The sequence below is a fragment of the Rhinoderma darwinii genome, chromosome 1 (assembly GCF_050947455.1).
Source record: "Rhinoderma darwinii isolate aRhiDar2 chromosome 1, aRhiDar2.hap1, whole genome shotgun sequence".
Classification (NCBI taxonomy): domain Eukaryota; kingdom Metazoa; phylum Chordata; class Amphibia; order Anura; family Rhinodermatidae; genus Rhinoderma; species Rhinoderma darwinii.
The window spans coordinates 421,730,503-421,750,521 of NC_134687.1; the positions used below are offsets into that span (position 1 = coordinate 421,730,503).

At 40.0% G+C, this 20,019-nt stretch overlaps 1 protein-coding gene across 8 annotated transcripts in view; it reads left to right on the plus strand.

The window, feature by feature from the left end:
• Positions 1-20,019, plus strand: part of GAL3ST1 (galactose-3-O-sulfotransferase 1) — a 213,897-nt gene that overhangs the window by 46,849 nt on the left and 147,029 nt on the right. For 3 of the 8 annotated variants that reach the window (XM_075829518.1, XM_075829509.1, XM_075829474.1), the window contains exon 2: positions 3,881-4,055. The exons of 2 other annotated variants lie outside the window; for them this stretch is intronic. In XM_075829518.1, coding sequence (XP_075685633.1) covers positions 4,011-4,055 — 45 coding nt within the window. In that variant the 5' untranslated portion in view covers positions 3,881-4,010. Of the gene's footprint in view, positions 1-3,880; positions 4,056-17,946; positions 18,044-20,019 lie in introns of all 8 variants that reach the window. 3 more of the 8 variants (XM_075829484.1, XM_075829536.1, XM_075829493.1) reach the window with 2 other exon arrangements.

Below are 20,019 nucleotides of genomic sequence, written 5' to 3' on the forward strand. Positions count from 1 at the left end.
ACCTTTGTGCAGTCAGGTAATTTCCTTGTTCCTCACATCAGTGATAAGCAGGGCCTTCTCCAGTGAAATGGGGAAAAATCAGGCTACAATTTATTCGAAGATTGTAAACACTAGTACAATGTGTACATTATAACCTGGAGTAGGATATGCTGGTGGAGAATTCTAGATGGTAGGAGTCCCAAGGCAATTGCCTTTGTTGCCCTTTCTAGCCATTCTTTAAGACCAGGCTATGATGAGCAGTAGTCCTAGAAGCAGCATTATCATCCTGTACTTTTTTAAAGAAGGATCTGCAGATGTGCTCTCAATACCTGAGCAATGACGCAGGAAAAATGGGAGTATCAGGAAGCCTGCCAAACAGCAACCGATTGGCGGAGGAACGCAGCTTCGGGATATTTGGAACAGGATTAGAGGGTGTAGTCAGGAACAGAACCAAGGGTCGTCACCAAGAGAACAGTCAAGATGCGACAAGCCAGATGAGGACTGCCAGGGCTTAAAAACCAGTAGTAGAACTACAGGTACGACACGACAAATCCAAAGGAGCGACACAGGAGCAAAATCCAGAAAGAAGGTCAGAGTCAGGACGAGGAACAAAACAGAATAACAATGAATATACCATAATTCGCAGGCAACCTAAGGCAGGTTGGATTCCACTTTAAATAGACACCAGTGGTCCTCAGTTGGTGCTGGTTGTTGCGGCAACCTGACGTGGCTGGGAGCAGTGAGCAGTGGCCTCCAGCAGGGAGAGGTCACTGGAGCGAGAAGGGGTGAATTAAGTTGCTTGACAACCTGAAGCGGCTGGAAATAGCAGAAATGTGGCCATCAGCAGGGACATGCTGCTGCAATGGGGAGAAGTGAGTAACAAGCTACAGTAACTTGCGAAAATATTCACCCCCTTGGTATGTTTCTTCTTTTGTTGTATTACATCCTTGAATTAAAATGGATTTTAGAGGGGTTTATAGCATTTGATTAACACAACATGCCTACGGCGGGATTCACACGACCGGGTCGTTCCCGAGCCCGAGTGTCGGCCGGTAAAATCGGCCATTTTGCCCAGCCGGTTTGCATTAAGTTTTGCATCTGTGCCGGGCCGGGCAGATCCGGACAGTGACATCAGCGGCAACTCCTGAAGGGCAATCCCCATGTGTTCGGGGATTCCGCTTCAGGAGTTTCCCCTGATGTCACTGCCCAGATATGGACAGAGACATCAAGCGCTCTGTCCAGGAGCGGAATCCCCGAAAACACGGGGAGATACCTCCCCGCTCTGCTATAGTGGCGTCGCTACAGTAGTAGCAGCAGCAGCTGCTAGCGGCGCCATCGAAGGTGTCGCCGGGCCAGGGTGCTTTTAACAAGGAAGGGAGCCAGCGCAGCGCTCCCTTCCACTTGCTGTACACCCCGGCCCTGCCACACAGTGTGCAGCGATGCCATTCGTCAGAATGGCATCAACTCCTCCTCCTCACATGCACTCTGCGCTGTGAGGAGGAGGAGATAGAGCGCAAGCGCCGGAAAACCCGGCCATCACTCGGGACACATCCCGGTGATGGCCGTGTAATACCCGGCCCCATAGACTTCTATGGGGGCCGGGTACCCGGGCGAAGATAGAGCATGTCCTATTTTTTTGACGGCCGGTTTTCCCGGCCGTCAAAAAATCGGTCGTGTGAATAGCCCCATTAGGGGTCTATTATTCCTAATGCAGCCGGGTGCCGGCCGATTTATGAACGGCCGGCACCCGGCCGGGAAACCCTGCCGTGTGAATGAGGCCTACCACTTTGAAGGTTCAAAATATTTTTTGTTGTGATACAAAAAATAATTAGACAAACAGAACTTTAACACCTTAAGGACATTGACTAGTTGGCACGTTCAGGACGCAGCCCCATTTTTCTAATCTGACATGTGTCACTTTATGTGGTAATAACTTCGGAATGCTTTTACCTATCCAAGCGATTCTGAGATTCTTTTCTCGTGACACATTGTACTTTAAATTAGTGGTAAAATTTTGTCGATACATTCAGTATTTTATTGTGAAAAACATCAAAATTTTGCGAAAGACTGCAAAAATTTGCATTTTTCTAAATTTAAATGTATCTGCTTGTAAGACAGATAGTAATACCACACAAAATAAATGCTAATTAACATCCCCCATATGTCTACTTTAGATTGGCATTGTTTTTTGTACATCCTTTTAGTTTTCTAGGACGTTACAAGGCTCAGAACTTTAGCAGTAATTTCTCACATTTTCTAGAACATTTCAAAAGGCTATTTTTACAGGGACGAGTTCAGTTGTGAAGTGATTTTGAGGGGCCCATACAATGCAAACCCCCATAAATCACCCCATTTTAAAAACGGAACCCCTCGAAGTATTTAAAACAGCATTTAGAACGTTTCTTAACCCTTTAAGCGTTTCACAAGAATTACAGCAAAGTAGGGATGAAATGTACAAATTTCATTTTTTTTTCAGAAATGCATTTTTTTTTAAATCAAATCTGTTTTTATTGAACATGCAGTACAGAAAAATAAGAGACATCAAAATATTACATCACAATAACACAAAGCAATCTTCATCGACTGGTCTCACATACATTGTTCCGGTAGCAATAAAAAACAATGGAGAGATTGTTGATATAAAAATACAAATAAAAAATTGCATAACCTGCATAAAGCCAGTAACTGTATGTCTCCAAAAAATAGGGCAAAAGCATATGTTCTATTTCAGTTACTTGAAAATAAAATATCTATAGATTAGACAGTTCTACCAGGTCAGAAATTCATTTTTAATCCTTTTTTTTTCTATAACACAGAACGTTTTACCAGAAAAGACACAACTCAATATTTATTGACCGGATTCTGTAGTTTTTAGTAATATCCCACATATGGCCCTAGTGTGCTAATTCACTGAAACACAGACCTCCGAAGCAAAGGAGCACCCAGAGGATTTTGGGGCCTCCTTTTTATTAGAATATATATTAGGCACCATGTCAGGTTTGAAGAGGTCTTGTGATGCCAAAACAGTGGAAACACCCCCAAAAAGACACCATTTGGCAAACTACACCCCTCAAGGAATATATCAAGGGGCATAGTGGGCATTTTGACCCCACGTTTTTTTTGCTGAATTTAGTGGAATGAAACTTTTCTATTTTTACAAGGCATAAAGGAGAAAAATCACCCCAAGATTTGAAAAGCTATTTCTCCCAATTACAGCAATACCGCATATGTGGTGATAAACCGCTGTTTGGACACACGGCAGGGCTCAGAAGGGAAGGAGCACCATTTGGATTTTTGAGATCAAGTTTTGTGGCAATGATTTTTGGGTGCCATGTTGCATTAGCAAAGCCCCTGAGGGACCAAATCAGTGGAAACCCCCCAAAAGTGACCCCATTTGGGAAACTACACAACCTCAAGGAATTTATCCAGGGGTATAGTGAGCATTTTGACCCCACAGGTTTTTTGCTGACTTTAGTGGAATTAGGCCGTGAAAATAAAATGTTGACATTTTAAATTTTTACAAGGCATAAAGGAGAAAAAGCACCCCAACATTTGAAAAGCAATTTCTCCCGATTACGGCAATACTCCATAAGTGGTCTTAAACTGCTGCTTGGACACACGGCAGGGGTCAAAAGGGAAGGGTCACCATTTGGAGCTCAAATTTAGCTTGAAACGTTTTCGGGTGCCATGTCACATTTGCAAAGTGCCTGCGGGACCAAAGCAGTAGGAACCCCCCAAAAGTGACCACATTTTGGAAACGACACCCCTAAAGGAATCTATCTAGGGGTATAGTAAGCATTTAGACCCAACTGGTCTTTTGCAAAATTTATTGGAATTAGGCAGTAAAAATTAATATCAGCATTTTTTCCACTAAAAAGTTGAATTTTTTCATTTTCCCAAGGGATAAAGAAGAAAAAGCCGCACAACATTTATAAAGCAATTTGTCCAGAGTACGGAAATACCCCACATGTGGTCATAAACTGCTGTTTGGACACACGGCAGGGCTCAGAAAGGCAGGAGCGCTACTTGGCATGCAGATGTTGCGGGAACAGAAGATCAGATCTTCAAGTCCCCAGGTAAGTGTAAAAAAAAAAAAAGTTACAAAAAAAGGTTTACAAAAAATAAATAAATAAAAGTTTTAAGTAATAAAAACAATAATCGCCCTGTTTCCCTAATCAAGGCCTTTATAATTGGGAAAAACGAAAACATTTAAGAAACTACATAATAGGTATCGCCTAAACTATAAAAAAAATAATGTTATTTTTACCGCTCGGTGAACACCGTAAAAAATAAAAATAAAACATGGCAGCATTTTTATTTTTTTGGTCATCTTTGGTCTCTCAAAAAATGTAATAAAAAGTGATCAAAAAGCCGCAAGTACCCCAAAATGGTACCAATAGAAACTATAGTTCATCACACAAAAAACAAGCCCTCCCACAGAGATATCAACTGAAAAAATAAAACCGTTATGGCTGTAAGAAAATGGCAAGACTAAAACATGTTTTTTTTTAGAAAAGAGTATTTGTAGTAAAACGATAAAAATTTGGTATCGCTGTAATCGTAACAACCCACAGAATAAAGTTAACATGCTGTTTATACTGCACAGTGAACACTGTAAAAACGAAACAAAACCGTGCTAGAATTGCTAATTTTTAGTTTCCTCATCTCCCAAAAAAAGAAATCGCATGCACGCCAAAATGGAACAAATAAAAATTACAGCTCGTTCCACAAAAACAAGACCTCACACAGCTCCGTCAACGGAAAAATAAAAAGTTATGACTCTCAAAACGCAATGATGCTAAATGATGGCCCAGACAAATTTTTTAGATCCAGTAGTTTCTCACTAAAAACCCAACATTATAATTTGCTAGACCCTACAGGTGGACCCGATAAATGTAGCAGAGATGAGGACACTTTAGGGCCTTGTGCTGCTTATAGGGCTATTGAAGAGTCAAACATTAGGCAATACTGGAGCGCAGATATTTTGTATAATACCCAATAAACCCGGTCTGTGCATAAAGGATTGGTTCAAAGCGTACCACATCAATCCATGGATTATTAATTTTATTATTCATTCACCCCATTATTACATCATCCTATTATGCCCTAATGTACTCCGCCCAGATTACATATACCCTGATGTACTCCGCCAAGTTTACATATACCCTGATGTACTCCGCCTTCTTACATATACCCAGATGTACTCCGCACAGATTACATATACCCTGATGTACTCCACCCAGTTTACATATACCCTGATGTACTCCGCGCAGATTACATATACCCTGATGCACTCCGCGCAGATTATATATACGCTGATGTACTCCGCCCAGCTTACATATACCCTGATGTACTCCGCCCAGCTTACATATGCCCCCACATTATAAGCTGAAATACCAGTAAAAAAACAAACAAAACTACTACCAAGCAAAATCTGCGCTCCAAAAGCAAAATGGCAGTCCATCTGAGTCTGGCTGTGTGCCCAAACAGCAGTTTATGACCACATATGGAGTATTACTGTACTCTGGAGAACCCGCTTAACAATTTATGGGGTGTGTCTCCAGTGGTACAAGCTGGGCACAACACATCGGGCACTGAAATGGCATATTTGTGGAAAAATGGCAATTTTCAATCTGCAACATCCACTGTGTACTAACTTTTGCAAAACACTTGTGGTGTCAAAATGCTCACTACACTTCTAGATTAATTCCTTGAGGGATGTAGTTTCCAAAATGGGGTCATTTTTAGTGTCAGAAAACTAATCATGTAAAATCTCCACTCCAAAAACCAATTGGGGCTTTTTCCCTTTAGAGCCCTGCTTTTTGTCCAAATAGCAGTTTACGACCACATATGGGGTATTGCCTTACTCTGGAGAAATTGTGTGACAAATTTTGGGGTGTCTTTTCTCCTCTATTCCTTGTAAAAATGAAAAATGTTGAGCTAAAACAACATATTATTAGAAAAAATGTAGATTAGATTAAAATTTTCATGGCCCAATTTTAATAAAATCTATAAAACACCTGTGGGTTCAAAATATTCACTACAACCCTAATTTAATTCCTTGAGGGGTAAAGTTTCGAAAATGGGGTCACATCTGGGTAATTTCCACTGTACTGGTACCTCAGGAGGTTTTGCACATGCGACATGGTGCCTAGAAACCAATTCTGCAAAATATGCGCTCAAAAAGCCAAATGGCGCTCCTTCACTTCTGAGTCTTGCCGGGTGTCCAAACAGCATTTTGCGATCGCATATGGGCTATTGCTGTACTCGGGAGAAAATGCTTTACAAACATTGAGGGGCTTTTCTCCTATAGTCCTTGTGAAAATGATACGTTTTTAGCTAGAAAATCTTATTGGAAAAAAAAATTATATTTTTATTATTTTCACATCCCATTTCTAATAAATTCAGCAAAAACCTGTGGGGTCAAAATGCTCACTACAACCCTAGATTCCTCAAGAGGTGTACTTTATCAAATGGAGTCACATTTCAGGGGTTTTTACTGTACTGGTACCTCAGGGGCTCTGCAACATGGCGCCCTGGAATCAATCCAGCAAAATCTGTGCTCCAAATGCCAAATGGTTCTGCTTCCCTTCTGAGCCCTGCCATGTAACCAAGCAGTTTATGACCATATATGGGGTATTTCCCTACTCTGAAGAAGTTGCTTTACAGATGTTGTGGTGCTTTTTCTCCTTTATTTGTTGAGAAAAGTAAACATTTTGAACTACAGCTACGTCATAATGGAAAAAACAGTAATTTTTCATTTTCACTGCCCATTTCTAATAAAATCTATGAGACACCTGTGGGGTCAAAATGCTCACTACACCCCTAGATGAATTCCTCAATGGGTGTAGTTTGCCAATTGGAGTCACTTTTGGGGAGTTTTTACTGTACTGGTCCCTTGGGGGCTTTGCAAAAGCGACAAAGTGCAGAGAAACCAATCCAGCAAAATCTGCGCTCCAAAAGCCAAATGGCCTTCCCTTCTGAGCCCTGCTGTGTGCCCAAACAGCAGTTTATGACCATATATGGGGTATTTCCGTACTCCAGAGAAGTTGCCTTACAAATGTTGGGATGCTTTTTCTAATTAATTTGATGAGAAAATGAAACATTTTGAGCTAAAACTACATCTTAGTGGAAAAAAATAAAAATTTTCATTTTCACTAACCAATTCTAATTAAATTTGTGGAACACCCGTGGAGTCAAAATTCTCACTACACCCCTAGATTAATTCCTTGTGGGGTGTAGTTTCCAAAATGGAATCTTTTTTTTTACGTGTTTCCTTTGTTTTGGCACCATTAGGGCACGGCCAGACGTGGCGGAATTGCTCCGGAATTCCGCTGCGGACAGTCCGCTGCGTAAATCCACAGCGGACATTTTCTCCATTGGTTTCCACACCTTTTTAGTTAGGTTCGTGCAGACGTGGCGGAAAACTCCGCTGCGGACCATAGGCTGCGGTGCGGAATTTGGTGTCCGCAGCATACACTGGCTGTTGCGGACTTATTGCAAAATTTCTCCATTGACTTCAATGGAGATTCAAAATTCCGAAATGAAATCCGCAGATGTTATGTGTGTTGCGTTGCGGATTGGTTTTACGAACAGGATATTTCTTCATTCTGGCTGGACCTATCTGTTTCGAGGTCTATAGCCAGACTGAGATGAAATGTTTTAAAAGAGAGCAGCAACGGCTAATCCGCATCAATTTACTGCACATTTTAGGCAAAGGCGCAACGGAATCTGCAACGCAGATTATGTGCGGCATTGATGCGGACAGTGTCTACAGAAATACGCCACGTCTGGCCATGCCCTAAAACTTCTTCTAACCTGACATGGTGCCTAAAATACAATCTAATAAAAAGAAGGCCCCAAAATCCACTAGGTGCACCTTTGATTCTGAGGCTTGTGTTTCAGTCCATTAGCACACTGTGCCACATGTGGGATATTTCTAAAAACGGCAGAATCCGGGCAATAACTATTGAGTTGCGTTTCTCTGGTAAAACCTTCTGTGTTACAGAAAAATTGATTCAAATTGAATTTCTGCAAAAAATAAGGAAATTTGTAAATTTCACCTCCAATTTGCTTCAATTCCTGTGAAATGCCTAATGGTTTAAGAAACTTTCTAAATGCTGTTTTGAATACTTTGAGGAGTGCAGTTTTTAAAATGGGGTAATTTATGGGGGTTTCCCAAAATATAGGCCCCCCACAGCTACTTCAGAACTGAACCCTATAAAAATAGGCTTTTGAAATTTTCTTGAAAATGTGAGATACTGCTGCTAAACTAAGCCTTGTCACATCCCAGAAAAATAAAATCCTGTTCAACAAACGATGCCAACATAAAGTAGACATATGGAAAATTGCAAAAAATTGTAATTTTTGCACTTTTTCTCAACATTTTGGTGTTTTTCACAAATAAGCACTGAATCGATGGACTAAATTTTACCCCTGACATAAAGTAAAACTTGTCACGAGAAAACGATCTCAAAGTCGCTTGGCTAGGTGAAAGCATTCCAAAGTTATTACCACATAAAGTGACACGTCAGATTTTAAAAATGGGGCTCTGTAATTAAAGAGGCTCTGTCACCAGATTTTGCAACCCCTATCTGCTATTGTAGCAGATAGGCGCTGCAATGTAGATTACAGTAACGTTTTTATTTTTAAAAAACAAGCATTTTTGGCCAAGTTATGACCATTTTTGTATTTATGCAAATGAGGCTTGCAAAAGTACAACTGGGCGTGTTTACAGTAAAAGTACAACTGGGCGTGTATTATGTGTGTACATCTGGGCGTGTTTACTTCTTTTACTAGCTGGGCGTTCTGACGAGAAGTATCATCCACTTCTCTTCACAACGCCCAGCTTCTGGCAGTGCAGACACACAGCGTGTTCTCGAGAGATCACACTGTGTCGTCACTCACTTCCTGTCCCAGGTCCTGCATCGTGTCGGCCACATCGGCACCAGAGGCTACAGTTGATTCTGCAGCAGCATCAGCGTTTGCAGGTAAGTAGCTACATCGACTTACCTGCAAACGCCGATGCTGCTGCAGAATCAACTGTAGCCTCTGGTGCCGAAGTGTCCTCGCTCGTCCGACACGATGCAGGACCTGGGGCAGGAAGTGAGTGACGACACAGCGTGATCTCTCGAGAACACGCTGTGTCTGCACTGCCAGAAGCTGGGCGTTGTGAAGAGAAGTGGATGATACTTCTCGTCAGAACGCCCAGCTAGTAAAAGTAGTAAACACGCCCAGATGTAACACACACAATACACGCCCAGTTGGACTTTTACTTTAAACACGCCCAGTTGGACTTTTGCAAGCCTCATTTGCATAAATACAAAAATGGTCATAACTTGGCCAAAAATGCTCGTTTTTTAAAAATAAAAACGTTACTCTTATCTACATTGCAGCGCCGATCTGCTGCAATAGCGGATAGGGGTTGCAAAATCTGGTGACAGAGCCTCTTTAAGTCCAAAAGTGGCTGCGACGGGAAGGGGTTAATACCCACCTTGCCCAGTCTTTGAGTTTTGATGGGCGGCCTTCTCTTGTCAGGTTTGTAGTTGTGACATATTTTTTTTATTTTGTCATAATTAAAGGGTTATTCCCAAGTTGATAAATGTAGCTATAAAGCTCCCCCATGTAAAAATAAGTTTTCTAATTACCTGTCCGTCGCCCAGCGATGTCGTTTTCTTGATATCCTTGATTGAAGTTGCGGTCAGTCCCTCTTTGTATCTTGCTCGTTGCCTAGGTTCCCGGCCACCGCTATTTACCTTTAGCGGTGGCCGCGCATGCGTAATGAAATCCTCTGCGTCCTGAGCAGAGGATTTCATTTACTCGTGAACGCGCATCTCGGCGCATGCGCAGGAGATGCAGTGGAAGGCACCCGTCACGAGGAGAAGTCTGCGCTCCGCTAAAGGTAAGTATATGTGTTTGTGTGTGTGTGTTTATGTGTGTGTGTTTGTGTATATATGGCTGTGTTTTTGTATATATGGGTGTGTGTTTTTGTATATATGGGTGTGTTTGTGTATGTGTGTGTGTATATATGGGTGTATTTGTGTATATGTTTGTGTGTTTGTTTATGTGTTTGTGTATATATGGGTGTGTTTGTGTGCATATGTTTGTGTGTATATGTGTTTTTTTTTGGTGTGTTTGTGTGTGTGTTTGTGTATATATGGGTGTGTTTGTGTATATGTTTGTGTTTTTGTATATGTGTGTTTTTGTATATATGTGTGTTTGTGTATGTGTTTGTGTACATATGTTTGTGTGTATATGTGTGTTTTTTTGGTGTGTTTGTGTGTGTTTGTGTAATATATGGGTGTGTGTTTATATGTGTTTGTGTGTGGTTGTTTGTGTGTGTGTGTAGGTGAGTATAAGTATTGGTATTGTTCACATTGATAACTTTTTTTTTTATGTTGTTGCAGATTTTGATGTACCGATTGGACTACATCTTCGATTCGTTGGACTACTGCGTAGATCTACGTTTTTTGCAAATTTTAATAAAATGGTTAACGAGGGTTTTGTTGGGGATTTCTTATTTCAATAAAAAAAAAATTGTATTTGTTTTTTTTTCAAACTTTATTAGTGCCTAGATAATGGCAGTGGGCTGATTGACAGCGTCCATTATTAAGGCGGTACTTAGTGTTAGCCGGTACAGAGGCTAGCACTAACCACCCATTATTACCCCGGTACCCACCACCACCAGGGGTGCCGGGAAGAGCTTGGTACGATCCAGTACCCGACCATCTGTTGTGATGGTCGGGCACTGGGGCGGCCGCAGGCTGGTACTATGAGGCTGGGAAGGGCCAAAAACAGTGGACCTTCCCACCCTTGTAATGCTAGGCTGCTGCTGCTGTGTTGTATCGGGCTGGTTATAAAAATGGGGGGGACCCCCACGTCGTTTTTGTTTTTTTAAATTTAACAATAGACGTTGGGTCCCCCACATTTTTAATAACCAGCCATATACAAGGCCGCAGCAGCCTGGCATTACACGGGTGGGAGGGGCCACTGGTTTAGTACATTCCCAGGCTAATAACACTGTGTTGTTTGTGGCTGGTTATGATAAATTGGGTGGAACCCCATGTCTTTTTAATAAAAATAATAAATAAATAATAAAAAAAAAATTACGTGGGGTCCCCCCCACTTTTATAACCAGCCAGATACAACACAGCAGCAGCCTAGCATTACAAGGGTGTGAAGGTCCACTGTTTTTGGCCCTTCCCAGCCTCATAATACCAGCCTGCGGCCGCCCCAGTGCCCGACCATCACAACAGATGGTCGGGTAATGGATCGTACCTGGCTCTTCCCGGCACCCCTGGTGGTGGTGGGTACCGGGGTAATAATGGTGGTTAGTGTTATCCTCTGCACCGGCTAACACTAAGCCTCCCCTTAGTAATGGACGTTGTCACTCAGACCGCGGCTATTACTAAAGTGGTAGTAATAAAACTTGAAAAGAAAAGACAAAGATATAGATAAAATATTTTATTGAAATAAATCACACCCAACACAACCCTCATTAACCATTTTATTGTAGAAAAAAAAACGTCATCTACGTAGTCCTCGAAACCGACGTAGTCCAAACACCAAACCTTTAAAAAATATATATATAAAAAATAAAGAAATAAAACATGTCGTAGGCTTAGTTTCAGTTTCATGTGTGATACTGACTGTTATACCATGTATAGAAGCCTGCCGCCAAGTTGACTTAGATACAGGGCGCCAGCAGACCGTATCATACATGGCCATACAGACATATATACAAACAAACATACATACAAAGATACATACATATATACAAGCATGCACATATATACATGCAAACATACATACATGCAAACCTACATACTAACATGCACATATATACATACATGACAACATACATACATATATACATGCAAACATACATACTAACATGCACACATACATGACAGCACACATACATGACTACATACATGCACATATATACATACATGACAACATACATACATGCAAACATACATACTAACATGCACATATATATATATATATATATATACATGCCAACATACATACATACATGCCAACATACATACATGCCAATATACACATACATACATACATGGCAACATACATACATACATGACAACATACATACATGCAAACATACATACATGCATATATACACATACATACATACATACATACATGCCAACATACATACATACATGCAAACATACATACTAACATGCACATACATACATGCACATATACACATACATACATGCCAACATACATACATGCAAGCATACATACTAACCTGCACATATATACATACATGCAAACATACATACATGCAAACATACATACTAACATGCACATACATACTAACATACATACATGCACATACATACATACATGCCAACATACATACATACATGCAAGCATACATACTAACCTGCACATATATACATACATGCAAACATACATACAAACATACATGCACACATATACATACATGCCAACATACATACATACATACATACATGCACATATACATACATACATGCACATATACACATACATACCTACATACATGACAACATACATACATGGCAACATGCATACATGCACATATACACATACATAACAACATACATACATGTCAACATACATACATACATACATACATACATGCACATATATACATACAAACATACATACATGGCAACATATATACTAACATGCACATATATACATACATGCAAACATACATACATACATGCAAACATACATACAAGCAAACATACATACAAACATACATGCACACATATACGCAAACATACATGCACATATACATACATGACAACATACATACATACATACTAACATGCACATATATACATACATGTCAACATACATACATACCAACATACATACATGACAACATACATACATGCAAACAAACATACATACATGCACATATACGCATACATACATACATACATACATGCCAACATACATACATGCAAACATACATACTAACATGCACATACATACTAACATGCACATACATACTAACATGCACATATATACATGCCAACATACATGCCAACATACATACATACATACACATATACACATACATACATACATGACAACATACTTACATACATGCACATATACACATACATGACAACATACACACATGACAACATACATACATACATACATGACAACATACATACATACATGCAAACATACATACACATATATACATACATGCAAACATACATACATGCAAACATACATACATGCACACAAATACATACATGCCAACATACATACATACATGCACATATACACACATACATGCACATATACACATACATACCTACATACATGACAACATACATACATGGCAACATGCACATATACACATACATGACAACATACATACATGGCAACATACATACATGCACATATACACATACATGACAACATACATACATGACAACATAAATACATGCAAACATACATACATGCACATATACACATACATACATACATGCCAACATACGTGCATGCAAACATACATACTAACATGCACATACATACTAACATGCACATATATACATGCCAACATACATACATACTTACATACATACATGCACATATACACATACATGACAACATACATACATATACATACATACATGACTACATACATGCACATATACACATACATGACAACATAAATACATATACACATACATGCCAACATACATACATGCAAGCATACATACTAACCTGCACATATATACATACATGCACACATATACATACATGCCAACATACATACATACATGCATGCACATATACATACATACATGCACATATATACATACCTACATACATGACAACATACATACATGGCAACATGCACATACATGACAACATACATACATGGCAACATACATACATACATGCACATATACACATACATGGCAACATACATACATGCACATATATACATACAAACATACATACATGCCAACATATATACTAACATGCACATATATACATACATGCAAACATACATACATACAAGCAACCATACATACAAACATACATGCACACATATACACATATACATACATACATGCACATATACACATACATACATGACAACATACATACATGCACATATACACATACATGACAACACACATGCAAACATACATACATACATACATACATGCACATATACACATACATACATGACAACATACATACATGCAAACATACATACATACATACATGCACATATATACACACATACATACATGACAACATACATACATACATGGAAACATACATCCTAACATCCACATATATACATACATGCCAACATACATGACAACATACATACATACATGGCAACATGCATACATACATGACAACATACATACATGACAACATACATACATGCAAACATACATACATGCACATATACACATACATGCAAACATACATACATACTAACATGCACATATATACATACATGCCAACATACATGCACATATACACATACATACATGAATACACATACATACATACATACATGGCAACATGCATACATGCACATATACACATACATGACAACATACATACATGCAAACATACATACATACATGCACATATACACATACATGCAAACATACATACTAACATGCACATATATACTAACATGCACATATATACATACATGCCAACATACATACATGCCAACATACATACATGCCAACATACATACATGCCAACATACATACATGCACACATACATACTAACATGCACATATATACTAACATGCACATATATACATACATGCCAACATACATACATGCCAACATACATACATACATGCACATATATACATACATGCATACATACATGCACATATAAACATACATGACAACATACATACATGACAACATACATACATACATGCACATATACACATACATACACGGCAACATGCATACATGCACATATACACATACATGACAACATACATACATGCACATATACATACATATATACATGCCAACATACATACATGCACATATACACATACCTACATAATTAAACTCACCTAAGACGTTCCCACGAAGATCTGAACGGTACCGTCACTTTTCTTTTTACTGCTCCCATTCACAATAACAGAGCGGTGGGCGCAGATGACGTAATCACGTGTGCCTGATATGATTACGTCATCTGCTCCACAACGCATTGTTACTATGAATGCGAGCGGCGCCAAGAAGAAGGAAGATGGCAAGTGACGGGACCTTTCAGAGCTCCGTAGGAACGTCTTAGGTGAGTTTATTTTTTATATATATTTTTTGTTGTTCGCCGGGTGCTGATGCAGCAGCGGTGCGGCGGCTACAAACATTACATGTAGTGACAGGGTGGGGAGGGAAAAGTTGGTTGCCGCAATGGGGTGAATGTAGTGTAGTGTAGTGTAGTGTAGTTGACATTCACGGTAAGTTAGTCTCAATCGGGTTTACCATGCCCGCTTGAGACGAACATTCTCCCGATGTTGCTAGAACTACAGTATCTAGCAACGTCGGGAGCGCGCACACTGCAGAGCAGAGCGGCTTGATTGACATCGAGCCGCTCACGCCCCTTTTTAGAAAAGATAACCAGCACTTGCTGAGTTATCAAGTGTAAAAAAAAAAGGTACTTAGGGAATGAATTTTTAAAACATTTTAACATGTTTTAAAATTCATTTCCTGCTTAGAATGTCTAAAAAAAAAAAATGTGAGTCAACTTGGGAATAACCCTTTCATTTTCAATGATTCTCCAAGGGATGTTCAAAGTTTGGGATATTTTTTAATAACCCAACGCTGATCTATACTTCTGCACAACTTTGTCTCTGACCTGTTTGGAGAGCTCCTTGTTCTAAATGTTACTTGCTCAGTGGTGTTGCAGACTCTGGGGCCTTCAGAACAGATGTATTTATACTGACATCATGTGACAGATCATGTGACACTTTGATTGCACACAGGAACCTTATTCAACTATTTATGCGATCTCTGAAGTTAATTGGATTGACTAGAACTTATTTAGGGGTTTTATAGGTAAGGGGGTGAACACACATGTACTCATAACTTTTCAGTTTTTATTTATTTATTTTTTTAACCCCTTAATGTCCAAGCTTGTTTGGACCTTAATGACCAAGCCAGATTTGTCAAATCTGGTATGTCTGATTTTATCAGAGAATAAGGGTATGTGCACACGACCTCTTTTCAGACGTAATGGAGGCGTTTTACACCTCGAATTACGCCTGAAAAGACGGCTCCAATACGTCGGCAAACATCTGCCCATTGCTTGCAATGGGTCCTACGATGTTCTGTGCAGACGAGCTGTCATCTTACGCGTCGCTGTCAAAATACGGCGCGTAAAATGACGGCTCGTCAAAAGAAGTGCAGGACACTTCTTGGGACGTTTTTGGAGCCGTTTTCTCATAAACTCTATTGAAAACAGGTCCAAAATCGGCCGTAAATACACAGCGAAAAACGCGAGTTGCTCAAAAAACATCTGAAAATCAGGAGCTGTTTTCCCTTGAAAACAGCTCCGTATTTTCAGACGTTTTTGGTTTTCAGAGGCTCATAGGTGTCAGAATGATGGAGACCCCCACAAGTGACCCCATTTTTAAAACTACACCCTTTAAGGAATTTATTAAGGGGTGTTGTAAGTATTTTGACCCCACAGTTTTTTTGTAAGAATTCATGCAAAGGAGGCGTAAAAAAATATAATTACAATTTTTTCACAAATTTGTCATTTTAAAGACAGATTTCTTTTAAAGCGAACATGAGAATGAAGAAACACACCCCAAAATCTATCACCCTGTTTCTCCTGTTTTCAAAAATGCCCCCACTGTGGCCCTAATGCGTTGCCTGGACACACGGCAGGGCCCGAAAGGAAGGGAGCACCTAGAGGCTTTCAGGACACATATGTTGCTTGAAAATGTTTTAGGCCCCACTGTACAGGCTGCCAGAACGATAGAAATTCCCCATAAATGACCCCATTTAGAAAACTAGACCCCTTAAGGTATTTATCTAGGGGTGTAGTGAGTATTTTGACTCCACAGTTTTTAGCTAAATTTAATGCATAGCAGGTGAAAAAGAAAAATTCACTTTTTTCATAAATTTATCACTTTGAAGACCGATTTCTTTGTAAAGCGAACATGAAAATGAAGAAACACACCCCAAAATCTATCACCCTCTTTCTCCTGTTTTCAAAAATACTCCCATTGTTGCCCCAATCTGCTTATTAGATGTGTGGCTGGGCTTGAAAGAGGGAGCACCCTTTGGCTTTCAGGGCACAATTGAATAAATTCTAAGCTCCATATCATGCATTTAGAGGCATTGAGCTGCCTGAACAAAAAAACAAAAAAAACACCCAGAAATGACCCCATTTTAAAAACTAGACCCCTAATGGTATTCATCTAGTGGTGTAGTGAGCATGCTGACCCAAAAAAATTTAAATTAGGAAATATTGGGTATTATTTCAGACACTAAAGGGTATATAATGTTTTCTTAAAAATTCTTAATACATTTCCACATAAAATAGGGGAGACATGTGGTAAAGATATTTTTGTTAGAAATATGCCACATTAATAAAGCGGCATACAAAAGAGAAGTGAAGCCGTGTATTCATAATGGATGCATGTCGCTATATAAGTATTTGTCTGTACTTATGACTATGTCTTGCTAAAGAAGCAGTTGTCCCTCATCTGTGCCATTATGATGTTATTGTGGACAGAATTCTGTCCTAATATAGAATCAGTCAGAGAAGAAAAATAAACTGTACTGGAGTGACGGGCAATATCTTCAAACAAATGGAGGAAAATGTATCCAACTATGTTGCAAACTCGAGTCTGTTCACTAGATAGAAGAACACCTGCAGGGCTGTCATGACAATGTTTTTTTTTTTTTTTTTTTCAGTGACTGGTTGTACGTCTCTTTAGCTCCATCAATCCCTATATGAGGGACGAAGGTTCCAAGTGATGCGGTACACCATAACAGACCCCTGACCGGCAAGGTAGGAACCGTTATGTGCACAAAACAACCAATCGGTTCCAGTATATATAAAGGGGCAGTGACTAAAACCATCTATAGGAACAGTAAAGGATCACTAATCCCCAAAATTATGTCAGTATTTCCAGAAGAATTGTCGGGTGTACTACGTCTAGTAAGAACCCGAACAAAACTGTAACAAAGCCCATGGTGTATTGATAAGGAAAAGCTCGATTGTTAGAGATCCTCAAAAAAAAAAAATATCATGCCCATATCACGGTACAGAATTAGGAATGTAACAGCCGTATGTGGCAGGACATAGTCATCAGAAAAAGGAAATACATCCTCAATTTATTCTTGTAGTCATTGCTAAAATGCACGACTTCCACTAGTTCAGGGGCGGCACGGGCCGCAGGTGTTGGATTTATCTACTAATAAATGCAATCCCCACATTTATTTTTTATTTCAAGAACACTTGTGAGGTCCATGTTCTGAATAGACAGATGTGGGCTCCTGCACAATAAACTGTATTCATTTGTGAGTGATCAAGTCCAGGATTTAATTGTCCAAGAATTGTATAAAAAAAATCAGAAAGGGGAAAATTCGTTTTACAGTCTGAAATAAATACACTTTATTACCTCCCCGTGAGAATCCCTCCCTCCCTTGGAAAGCCCTGAAACTAAACAAAAAAAATGCATAAATGAAATTGACTCCCTAAAAAGAATCCCCCACCCCACCCTTTTTGGTTTTCCCTAAATTATATATAAAATGAATAATTCGAAACGGTGTGGTAGATCTCAAAACAGAGGAAGTTGCACAGGCCTGGATTTGAAGGGCACATGGGGCAGTAAAACCGGGTATCCCTCCTCCTTCCATGTTTACTGTACACCTGGCATCTCTTTTGGGGGTATCTTTGGTTCACAGAGGCAGGGACGGGGTGAAGGATGTGGCGCTCAGTGAGCCTTTTGACATCCTCTGACTCTAAAGATTCTCCAGGTGCGGGGGAGTCAAACAGGAGGTGCTCTATAATTTTCTCCTGATATTGGAGGAAACTGAGCGTTCCCTGGGTCTTATAGAGCACATAACTATTATAAGTAGACATCTGTATCAGGTAGATCGCTACCTTTTTATACCAGACCCTAGTTTTGCGTTTGACCAGGTACAGTTGTAAGACCTGGTCAGATAGATCGACTTCCCCCATGAACTTATTATAGTCCACCATGCAGACCGGTTTCCTCGTATCAGAGGTAGCTCCCCTCTCTCTCACTGCCACTGTGGTGTCTTCATGCACGGTGGTCAGCATGTACACCTCCTTTTTGTCACTCCATTTGACAGCGAGCAACTGGTCACTTGCAAATGAGAGTGACGCACCCCTTACTAGTCGCCTGGACACCAGTTGTTGAGGGAAGCCGACTCTTTTGTTACACACCGTCCCACAGGCCCCTGTATTAGCAGCATGGAGGGACTTATACATGGGGACACTGGTGTAATAATTGCCAGTGTACACATAGTACCCTTTCTGTAGGAATGGCACCATGAGTTCTCAGACAATTTTCCCGCTAATGCCAATATCCTCTGGGCATCCTGGGGGATTAAGGTGGCGGTCCCTGCCCTCATATATAAAAAAGCCACAGGTGTAGGCCGTTGTGCTCTCGCACACCTTATAAAGCTTCACTCCGTATCAGGCTCTTTTGGAGGGGATGTATGGGCGAAACGATAGACGGCCCTTGAAGGACATAAGGGATTTATCTACCGCTAGTTTTTGGCCTGGGGTGTATAAATTAAAAAATTAGTCACTTAGGAGGGAGATAAGGGGTCTCAGTATGTTGAGGTGATCATAGGCTGGGTCACTTCTTGGGGGGATTTATGAATTGTCTGAAAAATGTATGAAACGCATTATTGATTCGTAGGGCACTTGGGCCATAACGGCTGCAAATACAGGCATGCTATGGATAGTGCTGTTAGCCCAGTAGGAGCGGATAGAGTGTTTTGTTTTTTTTT